This window comes from Glycine soja, chromosome 5 (genome assembly GCF_004193775.1).
Source record: "Glycine soja cultivar W05 chromosome 5, ASM419377v2, whole genome shotgun sequence".
In the NCBI taxonomy this organism is placed as follows: domain Eukaryota; kingdom Viridiplantae; phylum Streptophyta; class Magnoliopsida; order Fabales; family Fabaceae; genus Glycine; species Glycine soja.
Window position 1 is genome coordinate 27,602,863 of NC_041006.1, and position 21,950 is coordinate 27,624,812.

Genomic DNA, 21,950 nt, shown 5'->3' on the forward strand with positions numbered 1-21,950 from the left:
CCAACAAGAGGGATCTGAGGATAAAGCTTAGGCTAAATTAGTCTAAACTTTCGTAAGCTATTTAAGCTGAGTCTAGTCCAACAAGAGGGATCTGAGGACGAAGCTTGGATTGATTCAGTCCAACTAGGGATCGAGGTTTAGTAATTTAGGCTACAACATAGAACACAAAAGCATGATTGATTAGAGAAATATCTTTATACACATCAGCATTGAATATTTTTTCATCACAAGACTCATCCTAAATTCTAATATATTAGTGATCTAGAGTGCATGCTATATGAGTACAACTTATATAACAAACCTAAGGCGATTTTTGAGCAGCTGATCTCAGATCCTCCATAGCTCCCTCCCAATCTTCTGTTAAGAGTTTAGCTTCTCCACTCTACAACAAATAACACCAAGATAAGATAAGTAGTAAGTGCAACCTATACTACAGTATATTTTACTACAATTTTGTATTTGTCCCATTGCACTCAACAAAGCAATCAAAAAAAGAAGAGACAAATTGCTAGCAGACTATTGCCTAAAAAATATAGCTAAAAGTCAAAACAAGCACAAATGCACAATGATTTTCAATATTATAGTGAACCTGAACAAGAGCTTCCACAAGCTCCTCATCAATCTTAAAAGCTTCACTACAACTGTCCAAGGCATCTTTTCCTCTGCCAAGCTTGACTAGCACTTTACATAAGCCAAGATGAAGATGTACATTGTGTGCAAGATGTATAGGGTCAACAGCAAGTGCAGCTTTGAATTCCTCCACTGCCATGCGTAGTTTACCCTTACTAGCATTATCTTTAGCCTTTCACATAGAAACCAAAAGACAACCAACCATTTCAACACCCAAAAGAAAGAAGGAAAATAGAATTTAGATGTAATGTAAAAATAAATTTCCACAATAGATCCAGGCTTACACTTTTACTCTTTTTGAGTAGATTTTTCAATCCAAAATATGCCTTTTTTAGTTCACTATGCTCTGGATCTAGGCGGAGACCTTTATGAAAATGCCTGAATATATATGTTCGCATATAAGTTAGATTTTATATATATATATATATATATATATATATATATATATATATATATATATATATATATATATATATATATATATATATATATATATATATATATATAAAGTATTTGAATATCATTTCCACAAGATAAACCTCGTGGCAACATCATGATCAGCTAAATAGTAATGTGCACGACCACGTAACAAAAATGCCTCTAAATTATTTTCATCTTCCTTAAGAAGAAAACCAGACTCGGCAATAGCATTCTCATACTCTTTATCAGCAATTAACACTTTCACTTTAAGAAGCTTAGCCTGCAAAAAATAATGAATATAGAGTTAACATGTTGGTTCCACAAACCAAATGCTAGCCTAAACCCAATGCTTAGGCATTCACTTTAAGACTACACAGTGTAACATGATAGACACAAAACAGAAAAGATATTTATGGAACTATAAGGGCATAAAAGAGTTACCTTATTGCAAGTTGAAGAAAAAACAAGAACAACTTTATCAATGTATTCCAAAGATTTTGAGAAGTTGCCCGAATCATAGAAGGACTGAGTTGTTTCCAAAGCACTTTGAGCCTGCAGTAGTTGAGAGAGCTTATTTTCTGTAGCTGAATCTCCAGGTTTTAACTCCAGAGAAAATGTACAAGCGCACAATTAACTCAAGCAATTACAAACTTTATCATAATCACTAGTCAAATTATACAGATAGTATTCAATTGAGAAAATAGAGAATCATAATCAGCACAAATAACAAATAAGACATATGATTATCGAAGCAAACTTCAAGTACCATTATGGAGCGGCAAGGGGAATTTGGTCCAACACTAAGGTCGCGCAAAAATCTCCTTCACAAAATGAACAATATCTTTCGTGGTTCCAAGCACCGCGTCGTCATTGTTGCTCCGTTGTTGATCAGGCTCCAACTGCAACAACTGAGAAGCGAACTTGGAGATTTCGGTGATGGCTTTGTTCGAGGAAATGTGCCAGAGAGAGTTCTTGAAGCTTCCACCGATCTCCACGAGATCGTTCCGGATTCCGGTCAGAGCTTGCGAGGAGGAGGAATCACCGGCGGAGGCAGAGGAAGAAGAAGAAGAAGAAGAAGAAGAAGAAGAAGAAGAAGAAGAGGAAGATGACGGCGGCGGAGCGAGGAAGTTGGCGACACCGCAAAAAATATGCAATATGTCGTCCTTGACGCCGTGGCGATCGGCAGTGGCTTGTGGCAACAAAGACGAGTGGATTGGTGGTTGGACTTGAAGAGCCAAGACATTTTTTTTTTAATTTCAAAGACTTGGCGGCGTGGGCGTGGAGCAAGGTGGGGAGGAGGTGAGGGTTGAGAGGGAGAGGAGTGTATGGAAGCTTTTAGGGAACGGAGGAGCAAAGAAAGAGAATAAAAAGGTGAGCAAAATTGAAAGATGGTTTTCAATGACCGTCGTTGTATAACTTTTATTATTTATAAAATTGTCACCGTATGATATTTTAAGACGGTTTCGTATAACCGTCTCAAAATGTGTCGTAAAAAATAATTTTTTTTAATAGTGTCTTTAGAGATGAATGATATTTCTTAAAATGATTTTGACGTGAATTTATTAAATTCATAAGATGTTACCATTAGTCTTGGCAATGACATTTTTTTCTTTCAATATTTTTAAAATTTGTAAGAATCAAAATTAGTAAAAAAAAAATATATTAAAAAAATAAAATAAAATGAAACTATATTTAAACTTTAGTATAAACTATTAAAAAAATTCAAGAATGATTTTTTTTTAAGTAGCAATATATAGAGATGTATGACATTTCTTTAAATTATTTTGACGTGTCATAATTAAATGCATAAGATGTTATCACTAGTCCCCTGCATGGTAATGACGATACATTTTCAATATTTTAAAAATTTGCAAGGATTAAAATTTTGTAAAAAATAATAATAAAAGTAATAAAATAAAATGAAACTATATTTAAGCCTCATTATTAATTATTAAAAGAATTTAAGTGTGATTATTTATTTATTTTAAAATATTGTCTATCTTCCGTTTGACATGTATTACGTTTGTTAAAATGATTTTGATATTACATAATTACGTGCATAGCATGTCACCACTACATGGTAACGAAGATTATTTTCAACATTTTTAAAATTTGCAAAATGAAGATTATTTTCAACATTTTAAAAATTTGCAAGGATCAAAGTTAGTAAAAATTATAATAATTAAAAGACTAAAATCAAATGAAAGTATGTTAATTTAAACCTTATTGTAAACTATTAAAACAATCTAAGAATGATTATAAAACTGTTACTTAATAATTTATCATAAAAACATTAAAAAAGCATAAATTTAATTTTTCTAGTGTTAAATTTTTTTACTAGCATAATAAAAATTTAAATCTAGTTACTTCAAAGAATAAAGTGTAATAATATATATATATATATATATATATATATATATATATATATATATATATATATATATATATATATATATATACCAAAAAATGTTTACACAAAATCCAAAGCATGATTGCTCTGCGACCTTTGAATGAGCTCTTGCTGGTGTTTCCAAACTAGTACTTAGAGACCTTCGAGATAATTTCTTAATCCACGTAACTGAAATTCTTAACTTTTGATTGTTTAATAAACTTGTGAGACTTGACACGTTAAGTACAAATTTGACACGAAAAATGAAGCGGGATAACAGAATTCTAACAGAAGATATTTTGAGAGAAAAGTAAAACTTTAGAAATGAGAAAAGAAAGATATTGTTAGCAGCTAAACTGAAGGTTACAATTTAGAATTTATAGAATGAATAATTAGTTATGGTAGTTGTCAACCGTTCTTATTAACTAACTAAATTAGTACAATAGAATTAACTTATAATACTCTAATACCCCCGTGGAAATGGAAGGTAGTTGAGACTTGAAAGAAGTCTCAACTATATTGAGTTTTCCTCTTAGAAAACTAAATTTGTTTGGAGAAAAAGGCTTGGTTAAAGCATTTGCCCATTGATCTAGAGTAGGGATTTGAATTGTGATATACAATCAACTTTTTGGTCAAATCTTTCTCTCGATTGAAGAATACATCAATTTTCATATGTTTTGTTCTTGCATGAAGAACTGGATTATGAGGAATGACAACTGCGCTCTAATTATCACAGAAAGACAATAGGAGTGCTAAAAGGAACTTTTAACTCACTCAATAGGATCTGAATCCGAGATATTTTTGCAACAGTCTGAGCAAGATTTCTATACTCTGCCTTTATGCTATATCTGGCAACAAGTTGATACTTGCAAGACCACCATGAAATCAAATTAGTACCAAATTAAAGTAAGTAGCAACACCAAAAGTTCCTATCATCTATATCAAATGCCAAGTCTGCATCACAAAGGGCCCGAATGGAGTAAGGATTACCTAAAACAACAGGCTTTAGATGAAGATCATGAAGAATTGTCCCTTTCAAATACCTCAAAATTCGGTTTACAACAGTCTAGTGAGTATCCAAGGGGTTTGACATAAATTGACAAACCTTGTTGATAGCAAAACTTATCTTTTGGCGAGTTATAGTTAAGTATTGCAAAGCACCCACTACTAACCTGTACATAGTAGGATAAAAAACAGATCTGAACTTGTTTTAGTGAGTATACAACTTGAGGCCATAGGTGAAGAAATTGACTAAGCTTCTGTCATATTAGTTTTCTGTAACAGATCTGAAATGTACTTACTTTGAGTAAGAAGAATGGACTTGTCAGAAAGAGTCTTAACTTCAATGCTAAGAAAATAGTCTAACAAACCAAGTTGTTTAAGAGAAAACTTGGAGTTCAGCTGAGATGTTAGATGGTGAATCAGTTGAATAGAACTTCTAGTAAGGATGATATCGTCCACATAAACAAAAAGATACATAGTGGGAAATGCAACCTTATAAATGAATAGAAAGGGATCACACTTACTAGCCACAAATCCAAACTGAATTAAAGTAGATTGTAGCCTCTCAAACCATTGTCTTGGGGCTTGCTTGAGCCCATACAAAGCCTTATTCGGTTTGCATACCATAGATGAATTAGATCGTTGGAAACCAAGGGGTTGAGACATGTAAATAGTCTTATTAAGCAAACCATTCATAAACACATTATTGGCATCTAGCTAATCAAGATTCCACTTATTAGTGATGGCTAATGTCAAAATAAGTCGAATAGTAACAAGTTTCACTACTGGAGAAAAAGTTTTTGAAAAATCAAAACCTTGAACTTGATTAAACCCTTTTGCAACCAATCTAACCTTAAACTTATTGATGGAACCATCTATATTTTCTTTGACCCTAAAAACCCATTTGCAACCAATTGCTTTTCTGTTTGGTGGAAGAGGCACTAAATCCTAAGAGTGATTCTTCATCAATGCTTCATATTCTAGTTGCATGGCTAAAAGCCAATTTAGATCAGACAAGGCGTGTTTCACATTCTCTGGTTCACAATGAGTTAGAGGAAATGGAGGATTAATTCTTGGTAGGTGAATACTAGATTTGGATCTAGTTTGCATAGGGGGAGTATTGGATGGTCTAGGTGAAGAAGAAGAGGTGTTTGAAGATGAAGACTTTGTGATATTAGTGTTTAATGATGAAGGGATAAAAGTATTTAATGATGTAGAGGGTAAGGTAACATTTTCAACAATTGCTTGAGTTGTCTATGCAGTATTGGAAGACTGAACAGGAACAACATAAGATTCTGACTGATTAAGCGAAATAAGAGATAGAATAAGCTGAGAGGGATAAGAAGTAGGCTGATGTAGATGAAGAAATTGGTGTATGTTATGATGATTCAAGGATATTTAATGATTGGTATGGATGGAAAATGAAAATTAGTGGAAGATGAAGGGGGCTCACTAAGAGAAGATGTGGACTCAAATAAGGCAACATAAGGATATTTAGATTCATTAAACAAGACATTTTTAGAAATAAAGATTCTACCAGAAGGAGAAAGACATTTGTATCCTTTATGGGAAGTAGAATACCCCAAGAAAGACACTCATGAGATCTAAAATCCAATTTTTGATTGTTGTTAGGTCAAAGCAAAGGGAAACAAGAACAACCAAAGGTTTTTAAGAAACTATAATTAGGAAATTGCTTGAAAATAATATGATAAGGTACTGAAAAATTTAGTGAGGCAGCGGCAAGTTTGTTTATAAGATAAACAACAATTGTAAAGGCAAAATCCCAAAACTTTACCAATAAAGAAACATGATATAACAAGGTGAGACCAAGTTCCACAACATGTCTATGTTTTCTTTCAAAAACCCCATTTTGATGATGGGTGTGAGGACAAATAAGTCAGTGATTAATACCACAGTCAACCAAAAAAGGTGCTAATGGTATAAATTTAGCTCCCCAATCAGTTTAGAGGTTTTTAATTTTAGTATTGAACTGCAATTTTACCATTGCTTTAAATTTCTTAAAAACAATGAAGATTTCAGCTTTGCTTTTAAGAAGATATATCCAAGTAAACCTAGAAAAGGCATCAACAAAGGTAATGTAATATAGGAATCCATTAGTAGAAGCAACATGAGATGGTCCCCTACGATCACTATGTACTAACTCCAAAGGAAAAGAATAAAAAAAAATTAGAGGAAGAAGAGGGAAGTCTATGAGACTTTCCAGCAGCACAAGAAGAGCAAAAATCAATCCAAGTTTTATTAGAAAAGAGTATTTTACAATGTTGTAAGACAATTTGTAAAACATGATGATTTGAATGACCAACTCTGTCATGCCAAAGATTGCCAGCCTTATTACATGGATATACAATGAACTTTTCAGTTTTATTACATGAATTTATAGAGGAATTGACAAAACTAGACAAACAATAAGAAGCAACACCATTTGAAGAAGGTTGAGACTGAATGTTGAGAAACTGTAGAGGCCATCAAGACCAACATTGTCATGAAGTAAGACTTCATTGTTAACCTGAGATTTCACAACATAATGATAATCATGAAATTCAAAGAAAACTCCATTGTTCCTAGTAAATTGACTAACATAAATGAGATTTTTAGTAATGCTAGACACATGTAATAGATGATTAAGGAACAAAGACACTATGGAATTATAAGGAGAAGTGAAGAAGGAAGAACTAGAGAAGTGAATTTTAAGACCTTGACCATTTCCAATGAAGATCTAACTAAGACCTTCAGAAGGCTTTATTTGCTTAATATTTTTAGATTCTCTAGTGACATGAAACGATGCACTAGAATCAGGAATCCAATTAGCAGAATTGGATTGAGGTTGAGCATTGGTTAACATAACACTAGGGTTGGATTGATGATTGTTAGTACTGGCAGATTTGTAGTTATTACTAGTCTAAACATTGTCAAGGCGAGAATCACCCAAATTATGACTAGAGTTATTGCTATTTTGTGCATAGTTAATGTTGTAGCTATTCTAAGATTGATTGGAGTGTGTTTGAGAATAATTCTTATTTGTAGGATCCTGAAGAACCAAAGTTGAGCTTGGTTGATAATACTAATCAAACTGATAGATACAAACTGAAGCAGCATGGCCATACTTCAAGCACACTTGACACTAGGAGTTAACATAACAACCACCACCATGGCCTCAGTCGCCACTGCAACGGCCACCACCACCACCATCACGATTGAAACCACCAACACGACCTGAACTTCAGCAAAAATTAGAAAAACTCTCAGGATATGTCTTGTTTGGCATCATGTAACCATCAGAGCCATGCGAGGAGAAGGATTTTTTGTTTGCTTGTGTGTAGTTAATCGAAGGAGAATCAGAGAGTGTTTGTTTGTTTGTTGAACTTGTTCAGTCATGCTTCATGAGCTAAAAGAAGAGCTTTAACTTGCTCGATTGGTAGAGATTCGAACTTGCTCTCTATTATTGAAATCACTGAATGATAATCCGTTGGAAAACCTTCAAGAATCGAGTCAATGTGTTCTTGAAGCATGATTGGACTTCCAACGGAAATGAGAGAATCAGAAATCGCTTTGATCTGCACCAGAAATTCTTTCATCAATTTTCCTTCGAGTGTTGTAGCTCGCAACTCAGTGCATAATTGGCGCATTATGGCTCATGTTTGTTTGTGAAAGTAATTGTGAATCCTCTCCCATACTTCATAAGAGTGAGCGCATCCTAAAACACAAGACAAGATCGACATTGAAAATGTTGATTGAAGTCATGTAAGAAGAACCTAATCTTGTTGTTCCTAAGCCTCATACATAGGATTTTCAATTTTAGTTGTGTGATCCTGTTCATAGAGAAATCACGATGGAATATGAGGATTTGCAACAAATCTCTGAAGACGATGAGATTTGATAACAGGTTTGATTTGTTGGTGCCATAGAAGAAAGGTTGAATCATCAAGTTTATGAGGAATTGAATTAGGAAAAGAAGAAGTGATAAACGAGTTGTTTGGAGCATCCATTATCGATCTTCTTATCAAACTCTAGATACCATAACAGAATTTTAATAGAAGATATTTTGAGAGAAAATTAAAACTTCATAAATGAGAAGAAAGATATTATTAGCCACTGAACTCAAGGTTACAATTTAGAATTTATAGAGTGAATAGTTAGTTATGACAACTGTCAACAATTGTCATTAACTAATTAACAAACTAAGTTGATACACTAGAACTAGCATAAGTGAAGCAATTGAATAACTTCAACTCTTACAATACTCTATACATGACATTATTTATAGTGATGGATTTAGACCTTTGAGGGAGGAGATGAAAATTAAACAAATTTGTATACATTAACCAATTAGTAAAAGTTATTGAAAAAAAAACAATTATTAGTAAATTGTATATATATTAAACTAGAATAAGGCATAAAATTATCATTATTAAACAAATTAGAATAAATTTAATAACAATATTTTTATTTTCAAGATCGATTGAAATTGTATTTTATTATATAAGAATAAATTAGTAAGAAAATATTAGGACTTTTATATGGAGGAGTGAATTATATAGATAATTTCTATGGATTTACTACTAAAATGATATGATGTGTATCAAATTTTAAAATTTTGTATACCAATATCATGTTGCTTTGAGTTAAACAAAGGCTCAAATCTCCTAATAGCATAATATCAAAATTTTGGATTCAAACCTTGTGGGTGAAAAATCAAGAAAGACTCACTATAAAAGTGATTGATCTGGTTGCCCACAAATTAATTATTGGCTAAATTGGTAGATACTAATTAAGCACCTATAACATCATAACAAAAAAAAGTTAAAATTTTGAATTATAAAATTATAAATATAATGAAATAAATGTTTTTGACTATAGATCCAAGGTAAAATTTTTTAAAATAAAGGGTTCACCCTTACCCCCTTGATTTTGGATATATGTTGGGAAATATTGTTTTGGAGAAAAATATTTAAATGTATTTAGTCTATGGTAATATAAAAATTATTCATTTGTTCCCACATGTCGTTACCACATGAAGTTTGGGCTCATTGTGATTTCTTTCTTTTCCTTTAATAATTTACCCCCTTTCCTTTTGTCTGTTTTTCCACTTGTAAAGTACAAGCCCAATGCTAGTTTTTTAAAAGCTTTCTTAAGGGGTAAAAAGAGTAATTATTTGTTGTAGTAGTAATAATTAGTAGTAGAAAGATAGAAAAAGAAAATAAGAACTCTAGGTAATTTATGATATAGTAGAAGACTGTATAGACGTTTGTTTTACATCATGTTCTTTTATTTTAGAACCCTACTGTCATTTAAGTGATGACACGTTCGTTAAATATTTGATAACGCGATTTGCGACATGTAACACCCTAAAATATTACTAATTATAAATCGATGTTTAATTGTATTTATTGTGTTATTTGACTATATGGTTGACTTAAATGAGTTGAGGTATGGCTTGAATTAGTCATGTGTAAATTTCTTGATGTGGATGTTGAGTTATGTGGAGTTTTGTGGAGCTAAGTTGAAATGATGAGATTTCAAATTTTACCTAAACATATTTCAGTAAAATCCTCACTCCGGATTCGTTAACCGTTGGATCATCTTCAAATATTGTCTTAGGATTCCTAAGAAAATTATCCACATCCTGACCGTTGGGATTTGCAGTATAACATCTTGAGTGTGAGATATGATTTTTTTACCGAAGCATAAAAATTGGAGCTGGATCAGCTCGCCCAGCAGCATAAAACAGCCATCTTCTTCCTCCTTCTCTTCCCCTAAACCCTCCTCCAACACTCCCAAAATCCTCCTCCACCACCACTGACCACCGGTGACCTCCATGAGCCGCTTTTGCTTGCCGCCAGATCACCGCACGGAGAAGAACAATTTGATTGGAGCGGAATCTTCAAAACTCAACTCGAGGATTCGGTAGAGGACAAAGCCTCCAATCCTTCCTTCGCGGTTTCTTCGAGGTAACCGTGATTCTAAGCCTTCTCCTTGTTAGTTTGAGTCTATCTTTGCATCTCTTCTGACTTGGGAACCATTATTGGATGTTTTTACACTTCCTTTGAAAAACCCTTGAAAATGAGATATTGTAAAAGTTATCTTTCTATAACATTGATGTTATTTTTGTTACCTTCATTGAACCTCAGTCACATTGGCGTGATCAGAATTTTAAAATCATGTCTCCTTTTAGTAGAATCCGAAACACCCCTCAGCCCTTTATGTTTTGACAGGGGTATTTGACCCCGAATGTTGTCATTAACCTTGTTTTTGAAATCTATATTAAATTTCCTTCAATTTGATATATAGAACCTTGCATTTGGACTGAAAAATGTGAACAAGAGAGTTCTCTGGCCGATGCAAAAAGGAACTAACGTAGAGCTCACGATAGGCGCGGTGAGTTTATTATTGCTTACAATTTTTAATACCATAGTTGGGGTTAGGGAACCTAACTATGGGGATGTATGTTTGTCCCTGTTGCATGCTAGTTTACAAGAAAAACTATGTTTTTAACTAATGGGATGTGATATATTTTTTATTGATGTGCATGCTAGTTTTCAAGAAAAATTGTGTTTTTAACTAATGGGATGTGATAGGTTTGTTATTGATGATAGAAATTGTCAATGATGTTGTTGTTGTATTGATTGGAATTTTTGGGAAAAGTCTTAAATATAGAGGAGACTCTGTCCAAAATTTTATATTTGTTCTTCTATTTACTTCTTTATTAAATTTTAAATAGGCATAAGAGTTTGTTTGAATACTATAGTTTTCCTTTTTGATTTAGAATTTTCCTTAAAAAAAGTATGAGTCTTGAGGTATTATAGATTTTTGTTGTATGAGGTTTATGTTGCCTGAAGACATGGGCTTGTGAATCTCGGGCATGAATTTATGTGTATGTATGTGGAATGTGATTGCTTGTGATGTTGATGGTGATATTGAGATGAAATGTTGATGATGTTGAAAATGCACTGTGATGATGTTATGTTGTGTATGTACATGGGGGTGCAGTGACCTTGTTGGATATCCCTGGTGGGGGAAATAGAGTGATTAAAGAGTTTTAAGCATCTTCGGAGGGAGATGGCTTAGAATCTTTAATTATCCACAGTCAATGCATTGATGGTGTCCATGTTTCATACGTTGTATGTTGTGTATGTACATGGGAGGTGTAGTGACCTTGTTGGATATCCCTAGTGGGGGAAACATAGTGGTTAAAGAGTTTTAAGCATCTCTGGAGGGGGATGTCTTAGAATATTTAATTATCCACGGTCAGTGCATTGATGGTGCTCATGTTTCATACTTCATATTGCATGGAAATAGTACAAATTTTGTCAGTAAGTACTCGTAGTTTTTCATGAGGAAAAATACGTGTACTAGGAAGCATATCACTCGGTTTGGAAATCCCTTGAGACTCAGGCTGATCACTGTAGGGGGGAGGAGGGAAGTTGTCTGTGCACGACAGAGTGACCTCGACACTTACTACCTAGTTTTTCTAAGTGAGAGTGTCGTGTGGACACGCTTAGGCTATTTCCTTGGGGATGATACCACATTGCATTTGAGAGTTGAAGTCAGGTGCATGCATCATATCGAGCATGATTAATTGGAACTATGGACGGATGATGACTATTTGTTGAGTGTGTGTTGGACTAATGAATGTTTGTGTAAGCTTATGATATTTGTTAATGTTTTCTTACTAATTGTGGTTATTTGATTTTTTTTTGTATTAATTTCTTTTATAATAAACTCACCCCTCGCAAATTTCTACCGTGTGGTTGATACCTGTTATGATCACGAACCTTTGTTCGTGGGAGTAGAATGACAGCAGTAGAGTACGAGAAGTGGGATTCTTTTGTGGAGCCGTCGAACCGACGTGATGACGTTGAGATTATTTTGGAAGAGAGTTGTGTTTTGTTAATCAACTCTTCCATAACTGGTTCCATAATTCTTTTTGTTGAATTGAAGATGTAAATCACAAATTTAATTATATGTATCAACAAATTTACTTTTCATTATGTGAATGATGTGTACTAAGTTACTATTCATATATATATATATATATATATATATATATATATATATATATATATATATATATATATATATATATATATATATATATATATATATTCACTTAAGTAATGGCGCGTTGTTTGGTGAATGTATATCGAGAAAAAATTACTTTCATTTTTCATAAGCAAATTAATGGAGTTTTCATTTAAAAATTGAAATTTCTCACGGTTTAGAGTTGTGATATCGTAGCAACGAGGTGGGTCGTTACACGACGACTCAAAAATCGTCAATATTTGTTTTAAAATCAAATTAAAAATGAATATTTTCCCTCTCCTATTCCACCCTACTTTTTCGCCTCTCTCTCTTTCGCCCTCTTCTCTTTCTTCCTCTTGGGTGGAAATTCAAAAAACCACCCCAAAACTACAATGATCTGTGATACGTGAAGTCGTTGATCTCAATCTGTGAAACCTGCTGCAGCAACCGGTCAAATCCCAATCCCAGTAAGAACTTTGACATGGTGGATGGTAGTGGGTGGAGCCCCTCATCGTTGAAGCCATCGTAGTATAACTTAAAGCTGCTCTCCTCGTCCTCCCTCACTCCCCGAAGCACGATCGTCAGGTTGAACGTCAACGACTATGGAGTCATGCGTTGTTATGGTTCGAAGGAAGCTGGGTCTGAGCGAAAGATGAAGAGAGTGTTCTGGTGGCTATCTTCTTTCACATGCCTTCTCAACTCATGCCCTCCCACATGCCCCCATCATGCTCAACCGAGTCCTCACCTTCCTCGCGAAGGCGAAGTGCTTCCCCGTCACAATTTTCCTTTGCGCCAGAACGGAGTCTGACGTTGCCCCTTGCCACATCACCCTCACCATCCTCATTAACTACTTCTGTCACGTTGGCAAGGTCGCTCTTGCCTTCTCCTTCTTCGGGAAGCTTCTCAAGCGCGACCTCCCCTACCGTGTTGTCACACTTAACACCCTCATCAAAAGCCTCTACCTCAACAACGTCATTTCCATCGTGCTCAAATTTCACGATGAAATGGTTGCAAATGGCTTTGAATTCAACGAAATCACTTGGTGTAGGAGATGGTTTGAAGGGTGTTTTTGTTGATGTTTATGTGTTTACTGTTATCAAATATTTAAGACAAAAATCAAAAACATATTTAAGCCTTGAATTATTTACTATAATTTTATACTTCTTAAGACAATGAAGACGCACGAAAATAATAATGCTAATTGTGGAATAAATTTTATTTTGTTTTTTTTTTCATTTGAAGTGAAATAATGTCTTGAGTGTGTATAATACAAAGGTGGCTAAAAATAATTTAACAAATTAGTTACAAACAATAAAAATTATAAAAATATATCAATTAAATGTGTTTTTTATTCCTATAAAATACTCGAAGTTTGTTTTCAGTCCTTATACAAAAATTTGTCTATTTTTTTCTTGTAAAATTTAAATATGTAACTTTTTAGTCTAAAATTAGATTTAAATGAATTTAACCTCACATTAGATTTGGACGAATTTAAACTTAAGTGACATTTTTTTTCTTTCAATTTAAATATTAAAATACAATTTCTACATATTAACAATCATCACATATTTTAAAAAATTCAATAATATAATTTGTGACAGTTAGAAACCATCACAGGTTAAAGCAAAACAAAATACAACCATACCTCAACCAAACAGCCACCACCTCCAACCCCTAACCCCCAATTCCGAAATCCCCAACCCCCAAATCCAAAATCCCTAACCCCCAAAACAATTATAAACAAATTCAGAAAAAGTTCAAAATTAATAACAAAGAACATCAAAACCCTCAAAATCAAGATCAAGGAATAAAAAATCGCAAAACACAATCAAAACCAAACAGCCACTGCATTCCTCTGTCATTCGTCGCAATGGAGCAACAAGGGCGTCAATGCTTCGTTATTCTCTGAAGTCACAACAACAAACGAGGTTCTTGGTGTTGTTCTCTCCTCAAAACTAGATCTTGATGTTGGAAGCGCGTGCATATCTCAAAAGATCATCAGAGATGTGTTTTCTACTAGTGTCGTCGAATGTGGACCACAATCTGGATTCCCTTCGCATGATACAGAGTGAAACTGTTGTAGGGAGTAACATGTTAGACCAGGCAAAGAAATCACTGTCGGCTCGGTTGTAGAAGCCGGCGTTGATGGCGTTGCTGCCACCAAGAACGTGGCCACACGTGTTGGGGATTCCCTCCTCGGAAATGAAAGTTTGGGCGGGAGAGTCTCTGGTTTCGGTGTTCAAGAGGTTGGCCAAGAAGCCTTCTTGGTTGATCAAAGTTGGGGTCGTTGTGACCAACACTTTGACGTTCCAGCAAAAGCACCCGAAACGACTTCAAGATTAGAGAGAGAAAGAGAAAACGAGTAGGTTTGGATTTCATCAGTCCAATTTTTTTTTTTTTTTACAAACACCATATATTTGAAATCTATTTTGGATTCAAAAAGTAACATTATAATATTGTAGAAACGAAATACAGATATTTTTTTTTTATAAAAACTAAAACCAAATTTTGGATATTTTACATAGATGAAAAGAAACATATTTTAGCTTAAAAAATAATAAGTGACCCAAAACATATTTGCAAGATCAATTTAGGAGACTAAAATAGAGGTAATATAAGTTTACGTTAATGAAGTGTTCTTTTAGGATTTTGATTGATAATATTATTCAATAATATATATATATATATATATATATATATATATATATATATTTATTGTATATATGTTTTCACATCAAATATATATAAATGTTAAGTGATATTTTCTCTCATATTTTTTAAAATTATTTTTGTTATTTGAAATTTATTAGTAATCATTAATTTTGATGGATCTTCATCCAAATCAAAGGAGAGAGATTCATTAGATGATAAACATTACCCCAAAATTGGGATTTTGATTCACTTATTGAAATCATGACTTAAATATATTTTTAGTCTTTTAAATTTAGATAATTACTTTTTTTAGTTTTTCAAATAAGAATTTATTTTTATTAGTTTCTCAAATTTTTGAAAAATTATTTTTAATCCTTCTATTTTTTGTGTTAATGGTGTCATAATTTGTGATAATTTATCATTATAAAAAATTATTTTTAATTTAATTTCTTTAAAAATGATTTGTGATAATTTAAGCCAGAAATAATATGTAAAATAATTACAATAATTCTACATTTATCTTTTTATTTTTCTTCTTTAAAATTAATGGAATAGGTATAAAATGGTCAACAAATCATATGAGTCAAGTATTTTGGTTGTTTAGAATTATCAAAAATCATTTAAAAAAAATAAATTTTGATGGTTAAAAAATTGTTATAAATTATGAAATTATGAACACATTGAACAAAAAAAGATTAAAAATAATTTTTCAAAAAACTGGAGACTAATGAAAACGAATTATATTTTAAGAACTAAAAAAATAATTACTTAAATTTAGAAGACTAAAAATATATTTAAGTAAAAAATAATTGGAAAATCTTCCCTTAACAAAATGCACACCATTGAATGAGATGAGTGGCTGAGATCTGTTGTATTAAGCTCGCCGTTTCTAAAAACTCTCGTACATGACTATTTCTTCTTGTTTTCTTTTTTTGTTATACATGCTTTTCGTTTCCAATACTCACCGTTTCTAAAAACGAGTTTCAACCCTTTTTTCTTGTCCCTTTCCCAAGTGCTCTGGTCGGTAATCGTTACGGTGGCTGCCGCTCCGGCAGAAGCATTTCACGGCCTTCCCCGAGAAGCTGTAAGAAGTTTGAGGACTTCCTTAACACCGTGCCGGGTGACGGCTAATGGCAGTGGAAAACATGATTTGTGGACTTTGTTGTCGATGCTTTTGGTCCTTATTTGGTTAATTATTTAAACTAGTCCCTTCTGTTTTTTTTTTATTTTTATTTTTATTTAAACGTGATGTGTGATGCCACTTCTGCTTATGAAATCATTTTCTCTGGGATGGATCATTTTTAATAATGTTTGAGATATAAGAAATATGTACTGACTTTCGTCTCTTTTGGCTTTTACTCAAGTTTTGAAGCAATCGCCAAAGCACATATATTTTTCTCAGTTTCGTAAATTTTTATTCCCAGATACAGAGATGCTGAAGTTGGTTTCGGCTTGTCTTTTATGATCTAATTTTGCTTCACTCCTTAATCTTCAGGTCTTTATTATTGGGGTCATTGGGTGAACTTAATGACTCATTATCTTAGCCCTCGGAGCGATTCTCTGATGTCACAGAGAATGAATTTACGGGATTTAAAGGATCGAAGGATTGGAGTCATTCTTATATAATCCAATGGCATATGTTTTGTTAACTCCACATAGGCCTGGGGCATTTGGTAAGATAGTTTTTTTCATGTCTTTCGAAAATTAATAAAATTTATTTGATTGATCATTCAATTTAAGATAAATCTTTCAAGAATCAAAGAGTTATATAATAATTTAATAAAAAACAAAATGATATTTTTAGTATAGTAAAACAAAAATTACTCAAACAAACAAGATTTTCTCCTACTTTCATTAAAAAGTTTTTGAGAAAAATTGATTAAAAAATGTTTTATGAAAAAATCATTTACGAGGAATGTTATTTTTTGAATCAAAGAGTTATGGAAGTTTGAGAATTAATATAATCTTGTTCATTAACTAATAAAAATTCTTCGCTATCTTCATTTTCATTAATTAGTACATTGTTAACTTATTCATTAACTAATACTTCTTTTTTATTTTCATTTTCATCAATTTTTACATTCTTAACTTGTTCATTCAACGAGCAATTACCTATATTTTTATATATATTTTCATCTGTTTTGATACATCTATATAGAGCCCCTTTTTGTGATTCAATTAAAGCATTTGTTGAAAATAATTCAAGTTCCACATCGGCTAAAAGTAATCCTACATTAGAATATATAAGTGAGGGGCAACCCTCACCCCTTGAGCTAATTTTTGAGGTTGAGTTAAGCCTATCACATTATTCATTCTAAGATGTGTTGGAAATAATTCAAGTCCCACATCAGCTAAAAGTAATCTCACATTAGAGCATATAAGTGAACCTCATCCCTTGAGTTAGCTTTTGGGGTTGAATTAAGTATCTCATTATTTGTTGGGCAACTTCACTTAATGCCAATTGATTTTAAGATGAAATCTAACAACATCAACTCTTTTTTAAAAAAAAAAAATTGAATAACCAGATTCAAATTTTTGAGTTGGCATTTTGAAATAAAGCAACTAATGTATAAAAAATAAATAAAAATTATAAATCAAGATTGTGAAAAAAATGTTAGAACAATAAAACCTAATTGCCAACTTGCAAATTGATTGCTTTATATACTTCTTTGAGTTGAGATACTTCACCGCAATGTTCTTCGAACTACAAAACTAATAAATGTAACACAAGAATATTTTAGAATTTCAAGAAATTATATAAAAATAATACCAGAATTGAATTATAAAAAAATATAAAAATTACTATTGTATTTCAATATGCAAAAAAAAAAAAAAAAGCATAAAAGATTCAAATAACTTAACCAAATGGATAGAAGAATTATTAAAATAACATATGTAATACCTTACAAGTTAATTGAAACAGGAGCACAAAGCCAAGTCACAAATCAATAGCAAAACAAGAAATATTGAAGGAAAAAATAATAAGCGTACTTAATCAAATGAGAATAAAGGAAGAAATAATTTGCACAAACAGAGAACCACATAGAGTATAAATGAGAATGAGAGTGATATTTCAACTAATTTGGGAGAGAATAGAGAATTTTCATGAAAATTGATATATTCAGATCGAGATACCTTTGATATAGTCAATCAAGAGACAAACTAATTAATGAAAATCAGTGAATAATTAATTTTAAGTGGAAACTAAACAATGAAATTATGATTCTTACCCAAAATTAAAACTATATTTCTTTTGCATTATTTTTATGGGTATTATAAGAAAATATGGGTCTTATAATTATTTTGGAGGCCTAAAGCAAGGGCTTTAATTGTTTTATCCTTGGGCCGACTCTGCTCGGAGCATAAAAGTAATGAGAAAAGTAAAGAAGAGAATACATGATCTTAAAGAGAATGAGAATTGTGTACATTCTTTCCAATAGGAGTATCCTATTTATAGACACAAAAGATAATTGAGAAAGTTACAAACCATAAATATAAATAATGAAAGATTATAAATTTGTTAACTTGACTTATGCTTTTAGGGGGCATTTGGTAGAGGAGAAGTTTCTTCATGTTTCCTGAGAATGAACAAAATTTATTTGGTTGGATATTAAAATTTTAAGATAAGTCTCCTAAGAATCAAAGTGTTTCACAATATTTTTACCATATTAAATAATTTAATAAAGAGTAAGATGATATTTTTAGTGTAGTAAAAGAAAAATTGCTCGGAAAAATAAGATTCTCACCTCTTTCCATGGACATGGAAAAGTTTTCATGGAAAATTGATTAAAAAACATTCCAAAAAACATCATTTTAGAGGAATGTTATTTAAAAAAAATAGTACCGAACATAGAAAATTATGTTTCTCAACCTATGATTTTCGAAAAATCAAAATATTTTTTCCTTTACCAAACGTCCCCTTAAGGAAACGTTGAGTATATATAAGAAAGAAAAATAAATAACCATGTTCAATCTTTTATCCTGAATAATTAGTATTCTTATAAATTCCAACAACTCATTTCATCCCACAAGTGTGAGCTTGGTTAATTGAAAACTTTTCAAATATTTTTAATGTGAAAGGATCCTGATCCCCAAATATGTTAATTTTTAACAAATTTTAGTTAATGATTGAGAATGTGGCTGACATCTCTTAAATTTATATTAGCTAGAGATTAATTTAAATATGCACCTCAATATATCTTTAATTACTTTAAATCAGTTTTACTTTACTAAAATTTAAAATAAGATTACTTAACTTTTAAGCCGTCAAAAGAATTGAAAACATTCCCAATATTCTATTACTATACATTCCATGTTATTTATATTATCTTTACTTTATATTGCTTTTATTTATGTGGAAATTTAGAATTTCAAAATAATACGTATATTTTTTTAGTTATATCATTGTAAAAGAAGAAATAATAGTACTAAAATATCAAAATCATAAACGAGAAAGATAAGAAAATATTAAAAAACTAAAAATAATTTCAATATAAAAGAATTGATTAATTACTCTTATAAAATTAAATACTACAATCTTAAATAACAAATAAAAAGACACGAATAGAGTAATAATCAATTATAATTTAATTTAGCTTTTGTAGAAAAACTAGTGTGTTTTTATTTCTTGTTACAAAGGATAATTGAGAAAACAAAATAAACAACGTCAATGAGCAGAAGAGTTTCCATGCCCACTTGATCCCTGTCCAAAATAATCATCCCAACATCAGTTCTAGCTCTCATCTTTGCCAAATAATTCACACAAATAATTGCCTTCACACAATGTGTGGATAAGACAGTACACCCAGTTGCGTTGCGTGTATTTCTTAATCGCAATTCACAGCTATATGTTGTTCCCGTAATTGTGAATGGTGTTAGTTTATATATGTACTAGTCACTAACGCATGCATACACACGGGTCACTTCATTAACTAAACTTTAAAGGTTGATTTTCATGTGAATTTAAAATCCGTACATACGTATGGGTCATTTGATTAAGGGAACTTTAAATTAAAATTAAAATATATAGCAGTTAGTCAGTTAGAATCAACTAAGCAAATGCTTCTTTAACAACATGATCTCATTCTAATTCTTCCCTGGTGAATCCCATAGCTAGCAGCAAAGGTTGTTTAACACAATATAATGAATATCATCCCCTGCAAGGATAAAGAAGAATAATTTATCAAAATCGTGTCTGCAATATAATGAATATCATCACGAATGAAAAAATTATTATAGATGTAGATATACATCAACATCTTCATATTAGAAAATAGAATACTAAATTTAGTATTCAATATTAGGAAAAAAAAATTATATGCATATTACTATAAAAGAACATAACAAAGCAAAAATGATCAAAACATGATGAAAAATTTTGATTTCTTAATATCTACAAAAGATGAACCACTTTCCAAAGTGGATCCTTTTTTTAAAGGAACCCAAAGAAACCAAACATACAATAGCAAAGTAGAATGTTGAAGTATCACAGTTGTGGGTATAAGGTTTCTAAGTCTATTCTATACATGCATTGAAATGTCATGTATGTCTGTCATTTGTAATATATAAGACAAAGAAAATCATGATAAAAATGACAGAAAATGAAAGAAAACAGAGTTATCTTTTGCTGATATTGCACCTCAAGTTGCACATCCACTCAACAAAGCAACAATTTATTTTCTAATTAGAAAACAAACTAAGAAACTATAAAAGAACAAAGCCTACATAATAATAATAATAATAATAATAATAATAATAATAATAATAATAATAATAATAATAATAATAATAATAATAATAAGAGATAGGAAATAATGTTTGGTTTTGTTTCATTATTATTATTATAGGTCTTTTTTAAACATATAAAATTGATTCAATTTTGAAATAAAATAAAATAGAATGCCATATGTATTATGTAGAAGCAAGCTTCATGATGATGAATCAAGAATGATTCAAATAGTTTTGATGATGACAAAAAGCCCAAAAGAATGATCTCAAGAATGAGTCAACAAGTTCAAGATCAAGATTAAAGAAAAGACATCAAGAAGAATCAAGATTCAAGAGAAGATGAATTCAAGATTCAAGAGAAGAAACCAAAAAGCAACAAGTTAAGACTTCACAAGGGAAGTATTGAAAAAGATATTTCAAAAACCAAACATAGCACAATTTTATTTTACAAGAAAAGTTTTTCCAAATTTTTCTAAGTTACCAGAGTATTTACTCTCTAGTAATCAATTATCAATTACCTGTAATCGATAATCGATTACAATATATTGGTAATCGATTACCAGTGTATCTGAACGTTGAAATTCAAATTCAATTGTGAAGAGTCATATCTTTTCATAAAATGTTTTGTGTAATCGATTACATGGTTATGGTAATCGATTACCAGTGACAAGTTCTGAATAAAAAGTCAAGAGATGTAACTCTTCCAATGGTTTTCTCAAAAATTTTCTCAAGGTTATAACTCTTCAAATGGTTTTCTTGACCAGACATGAAGAGTCTATAAAAGCAAGACCTTGACTTGCATTTCAAAAACTCTTACAACTTTTAGAATTTCTTGAACAACTTTTGAGAAATGTTGAAACCTTTGCTTCTCATCTTTCTTCTTCTTCCTTTGTCAAAAAGCTTTCCAAGTTTTCTGTTTTCCAAATCTTGTTCTTTTCCAGAAAACAAAAGTGTGCTATATCTTTTCATTCTCTTCTCCCCTTGCCAAAAAGAATTCAACAAGGACTAATCGCCTGAATTCTTTTTGTGTCTCTCTTCTCCCTGTTCCAAAAGACAAAGAATTCAAAAAGACACAGTCTGAGAATTCTTT

The 21,950-nt window shown here is 31.6% G+C and overlaps 1 protein-coding gene across 1 annotated transcript; it reads right to left on the reverse strand.

Annotated features, from left to right (window-relative positions):
* Positions 1 to 301: 301 nt before the first annotated feature.
* LOC114411494 (dnaJ protein P58IPK homolog B-like) lies at positions 302 to 2,383 on the reverse strand. Its single transcript, XM_028375155.1, has 6 exons — positions 1,817 to 2,383; positions 1,492 to 1,602; positions 1,170 to 1,330; positions 915 to 1,008; positions 590 to 802; positions 302 to 382 (listed from the first exon to the last, which is right to left on the reverse strand). The coding sequence occupies exons 1-6, from the start codon at positions 1,817 to 1,819 to the stop codon at positions 302 to 304; spliced, it is 663 nt and encodes a 220-aa protein (XP_028230956.1). The 5' UTR covers positions 1,820 to 2,383.
* Between the last annotated feature and the right edge of the window lie 19,567 nt (positions 2,384 to 21,950).